The following is a 5,891-nucleotide window of genomic DNA, read 5'->3' on the forward strand; positions in this document are numbered from 1 at the left end:
AAGATCTCCATCACAAAAGTCATTAAGAAGATCTTCTCTTGAACTGGAATGACTCTGCATCATCTCTTTTATCTTCGGGTGTTTGTAAATTAAGTCTAATGTTTTCAAAATTGGGATATAAACAAATTTATCAGTAACAACAGCTGGATCATAAGTTCCAGTAGTCCGATTGCGCCGTGTATCAAATCTTGTACCAAGAACAAATTCAACGGGTTCCACCCTTCCCCACTTCTCTGTGAAATACTGCCTTCTTTTAGTTTCAGAATTTAAGACACCAAAGGGATTTTCAATTTTTTCAAAGCACTGATCAATTTTACACTCAACCTCAGTTTTGATAGGTTCATGTAAAGACAGACACTGCTTCACAGATTCTTTTGCTTGATTTTGGATATCATCAACAATCTCTTCCATTGAAGTAACCAAAGAATTAATGATTGTTTCACCTACACCTGCCACTTTAAGTTCAGCCACTGTTGCAGCACAGCTGTCTACAAGACTCTTATTAAGGAGGACTGGGTCAGAAGGGGCACTGTTTGATGGAAAGTCATCAACAAAACTTCCGGCTAAATCTTCAGTTGTAGAGGGGCCTTCACCAGGATCATCACAAGGTTCATGTGCTTTAAGATGCTTTCGAAACCCAGAAAAAGTACCAAAAAAATGACAACAACCAAGTTGACCACATTTCAGACGAAGTGTCTTTCCTGAACAAAGTCCGTGGATCAACTTTAAGTGCTTAATTAGTGAATTGGCATTTGCCTGAGGGCCTTTGCAAATAAAACAAAACATCTCAATCACAATCAGTGCAGCATCAGAGCCCTCAAAATAGATCTTTGCAGTATAGCATCAAAACCCTCCAAACCAAAGCATCAAAATCAGTGCAGCATCCGAGCTCTCATCTCTTTGACCCTGGGATTCACCTTGGTGGTAGCAGCATCAATCTGGTAAACAGCGGTTTGCAAGAAGTGGTAGACATTGGCCAGATCCCTGTTGTATGAGGTAGCGAAGACAAAATGAGCTTTAAAAAGCTCGTCAAAAGAGGCAAGAGAATCTGGTGACTGACACGGGATAGCATGTTTGTCAATCACAATGAAATATTTGTGTATGGCGCTCCTCCGGGTCCCCACAGCCAGTAGATAGGGTTGACGGCTCTCTGTGATGCTGTCCAGATGCCCCTCAACACTGGTCCCAGTCTGTTACAAGAAAACTTAATTAGTCTTGCTATTAAAATTAATCTGTTGCAGTTAAGGGCCCCATCATCATCACCAGAATCACTTAATGAAACAAAACGCAAGATGAACCATAACATTTTCAGCCTTATATTTTTTATTCTGCTAAATGTAAAAGAAATAAACTTATTCATATCAGCATATCTCAGGCTGATGATAGATCTGTGGGGAGCAAAATCAGATAAATATCACAGGGCCCTCACTGATTACAGATGAGTATGGTCATCGCATGATTTCACAAGAGTATAGTTTTAAGGTTTAATATTATGGCCAGAACAGTGAGCCTTCTTAAACTTCAATTAAACTGTAACATTACCTTGATAAATTTCACAAGGTGGTCAATGGCTTGTCTGGCGGAGAGCTTTCCTGGTCTCTTGTTGCGGCCATGAGGTGATGGTGGCATGAGGTGGATAAGGAGCAAGATGGAGGACATCTCACTGTCCCATCCTGAAAATACAAGAAAATTCAGAAAGACATTTTTACTAAACTGTTTATATTTTTGTTTCAAAACCATTTCCCTCTTATTATTATTATTATTATTTCTTTAATTCAAGTGTACCATCATCCAGTTCTTCTGTTGTGGATTCAGCGTTATGAAGAAGATCTTCAAGGTCGCTTGTCTGGGTGAGGCCACGGCTTTGTTCAAGGACTTTCTGCCTGTAGTGAGTAGGCCACTTCTCCAGGAACTTAGCAGAGATGTCATCACCAAACATCAGACTGAAATCCTGCTCTATCTGCAGACAAGATGGAAAACAGAAAACAACATGGCATACATTGTTAATACATGCACCAGGGATGACCAGGGATGTGATCTGTTTAAGGTCATTTTTCATTTCAGCTCGATTTTAATGCAAGGCAGTTTAAGAGCGACATACCATTCCCGTGATGTCAAGAAATCTCGGAAAGGTGGTGAATACTTCAGAGGACTTCACTGGGTCATGAACCATTGCTTGGCGATAGGTGAAGGTCTGTTTCATCTTCTCCTTGATGATTGCTTCATCAGTTGTATGCTGCATGAGTGCGATGGCCTCATGACACTGGGTTTCCGTGGTTAGCTGGTTTTCCTTACTGACGGGGGTTCTGTCACCAGAATCTGGACCACCTGTAACAGTTACCAGTGAACAGTGACCTGTAACAGTGAAACCACATACCGCAACAAGACAGAACTTGCGACCCCAGGAAATTTTAAAAATTAGTCCAGAGCTCATTAATGAAAATTAAAAAAAAACTGTAAATTCTTCAACAAAAACAGAATATAAAATGTCTGCACGCTGCAGTTGGGAGTACGGATGGTATGAAATTAAATGATCAAAGGTGACCTGATATCTGAGGTAAACATCCACTGTGACTGAAAATGCCCTTTAAAAATGAATTTAACATGTGAATTCTCATTAAAAAAAATCTAACTACACTCAAAATCATGTACCTGTCAGTGGCTGAGGGTTTCTTTTCTTTTGTCCCTCTGAGGCTTCTTTTTGAAGCGTTTTCACTCTCCATGCAAGAAATCCACTCCCATCTACTGGATTGTAATACTGCTCCTAAAAACCAAGAAAGCGTTTTATTTTTCCTCCTTAAAAAACTAACATGTCCTTGTCTGGAGAATTGCTAAAATCAAGGTCAACCAGTCTGAAATGTGCTGTGTTCACCTTGTTGAGGTTAGGAGAAAGGGTCAGCATACAAAAATGTTAAAGGGATAGTTCAGGTCTTTTGACATGAATCTGTATGGCATCCTCATCAGCAGTGTAGCGCATCAACAGTGACTTACCCCCGACTGCATCCGGTGAGCGGAGTTCTGGCCTGGTTTTGGTGTTGACGAAGGTAGTCCGGCTAGTTGCCTGGGGTCACGAAAATAAAGCGTTTTGCTTCTCAAAACAATATGCGTTCAAAAGAGTGATATATTTGCATCACAAAACTGCTGTCCTCAAAAAAGTCAGACCTCAAAATCGCCTGGCGCTATTTTGAACGCATACTGTTTTGAGAGGCAAAACGCTTTATTTTCGTGACCCCAGACAACTAGCCGGACTACCTTCGTCAACACCAAAACCAGGCCAGAACTCCGCTCACAGGACGCAGTCGGTGGTAAGTCACTATTGATGCGCTACACTGCTGATGAGGATGCCATACAGATTCATGTCAAAAGACCTGAACTATCCCTTTAATATTTGGTTGAAATCTCACTCGGTTTTTGGATCAATACTAGAAGTATTGATTAAAAGGTTAGACTTGTTTTATGTACTTACATAGCCCAAAGTGCCCTGGGGATCGGCCAGGTATGGAAACAAGGCAGTGATGCCCTTTGCGTAGTCCTCTTTAACACGCCTTGAAGGACTCGTCCTACAGTGCGCGCACGCGCACACACACACACACACACACACACACACACACACACACACACACACACACACAGAGAGATCCAAACAAAAGTACTGCTATGCCGATGCCTTCTGCATTTGGTCTGTACCAAATAAAATCATAAATGTTTGGGTTGGATGTTAATTACATGACAACATACCCATGTTCACTCGCCATGTGTGCAACCAATATCTTCACCATGTCACGTCTTCTGGAATCTGTTAGGCTTTTTTTCCGAGCATACTCTGTAAGGATCCTCTCTCCACCAGGTTTCTCCCTCAGAATGTTTTCAATGATCTAAGTGTGTGGGGGAAAAAAGAGGGAAGGGACACAGGGATTTGGTGGCCAATTACATTTACAGTGATAAAAATGTTAGCCATGCCCCGTATTTCTCTGCAACTTTACTTGGCCACTCCCCCTCCCCTTTTTTTATCAGAATCACCATCTTGATCACTCCATCTGCAAAGCTTACCTGAGCAAGACGAGTCAGGTCATCTCTGTTTCTTTGGGCAGGACTAGACTGCAAAATGATGGTGTCCTCTGAGTCCCCTTCATTTTCTGCACCAGAGCTGAGAAAGGAGCTGCTGCTGCTGGCAATGGAGTGGCTTGTAGAGGGGCTCACTGAATCTAGCATGTTGACATAACAGGTGTGATTATAATAACATGTCACTAGCAAGAGGGGATAATCTGTGATAAGAGTAATGTAAAGATCACGTTAGATTAGGATGGATCCACACACCAAGCTAGTTATTCCTCAGATGCTTTCTTAAGTGTCAGAAGAGGTAATTATTCAAAATGTCATGCAACATGGGTAAGTCTCTCTTTACTATGTTGCATTACAAGGTTAGCCAGGATTGTATGGATTATAAGACTCCAAGTTAAAAAGTGACTCACCGCCAAAATCTGAGCCCTTGGACAAACACACCTCAAGCACACCCAGGTCTGGTTTTGTTACAAGAAACGCAAATGCATCCTCATCAACTTCAGTGTTTAAATCATCATAGACTTTTAGGTCCAAGGTAGGAATGTCAAATTTCTTGGAAACTGTGAAGACAAAACAATATTGCACAAGACTGATATTCTGTTGTGTAATTAATCTTATTTTTATTAAAAGGTCACATCAGCGTCACTTTAGATCCGAACCACTTAACAAGGATCTTATACTCCAAAAATAGCAGATCTGCAAGCTCATACTGTAGCACGAGTGCCATGCTGAGCTTGTAGATCTGCATTTTATTTTTTTTTTAAATCATGAAGATTTTTCTAACTCAAATAATTCTTTTTCTCAGGGTACACGAAACAACATTTAGAGATTCCAAAATCAAATACATATACTTCTAAGGGTCCTTGACAGTAATAATAATAATAGTAATAATAATAATAATAATAATAATAATAATAATAATAATAAGACAGCACCACTAATTTACACATGAGGTTGTGCAATTTTTTTCACTTACCACACTCCAAAAATGATTTGAAGGTCAGTTGCCCTTCATAACAAATGTATTTCTGGCGGTCTCTGTACTTCACTCTTACAGCCTGCATCCTTTATGGGAAAAAATAAAAAATAAAACAGTTACTAAGATGATATCGAGCACAACAATTCATGCATTGAATGCTACAATTAGCTTAAGTACTACAAAAGCCCCATCTACAGGTAGGCTCCATACCACTCTGCATTTGCACCTAATTAAATGCTGTTTGAAAGCTGGGTAAAATAATTATTTTTCTCGTTGGGTGCTTCAAATGTGTTAACATGCGTTTCAATTCACATAGGCAAGGCAAGGCAATTTTATTTGTATAGCACCATTCATACACAAGGCAATTCAAGGTGCTTTACAAGAACTTAGAAATACAATAAAATAAAACATAAAAATTTCAGATCATTAAAGACAAAGGCTAAAAGAAAGACAATAAATACAAAAATGCATTTACCTACCAAACGTAATGTTGCTGCTGCGCCAGCACACACCACAACACCACATCTCTGAGCTGCTATTGGAAGAATGGTTGGGGAACCATTTTCATTTGAGTTCACCACGTAAACCTCGCATAATTCCATTCCACTCATTGCTACACGGGGAAATACACAACTTATTTGTGTAACGGATGAGTGTTCCTCACAGCCAATGTCTCCATTTGTGTCTTACAACACACACACAAAAAAAACACTTGCTAGCCGAAGAGCAGGTAAAACCGTAACCTTAGGTTAAAGTTACAAGACTCAATTCAGAGTAAAATACACATGCTTGCTAACCAAACAGCAGGTGAAAACGGTCCACAAAACCCCCCCAAAAAACTAGCTAACCA

General features: G+C 40.1%; 1 protein-coding gene across 1 annotated transcript; it reads right to left on the reverse strand.

Annotated features, from left to right (window-relative positions):
* Positions 1 to 872: 872 nt before the first annotated feature.
* On the reverse strand, positions 873 to 5,126 carry LOC146317687 (uncharacterized). The gene is made up of 10 exons (XM_084731327.1): positions 5,039 to 5,126; positions 4,473 to 4,622; positions 3,979 to 4,205; positions 3,739 to 3,875; positions 3,467 to 3,560; positions 2,653 to 2,764; positions 2,102 to 2,328; positions 1,786 to 1,960; positions 1,543 to 1,673; positions 873 to 1,190 (listed from the first exon to the last, which is right to left on the reverse strand). Exons 1-10 carry the CDS (start codon positions 5,124 to 5,126, stop codon positions 873 to 875), a joined length of 1,659 nt encoding a protein of 552 aa, XP_084587453.1.
* Positions 5,127 to 5,891: the final 765 nt, after the last annotated feature.

The sequence above is a fragment of the Lutjanus erythropterus genome, chromosome 12 (genome assembly GCF_056507025.1).
Source record: "Lutjanus erythropterus isolate fLutEry1 chromosome 12, fLutEry1.hap2, whole genome shotgun sequence".
NCBI classification, from domain to species: domain Eukaryota; kingdom Metazoa; phylum Chordata; class Actinopteri; order Lutjaniformes; family Lutjanidae; genus Lutjanus; species Lutjanus erythropterus.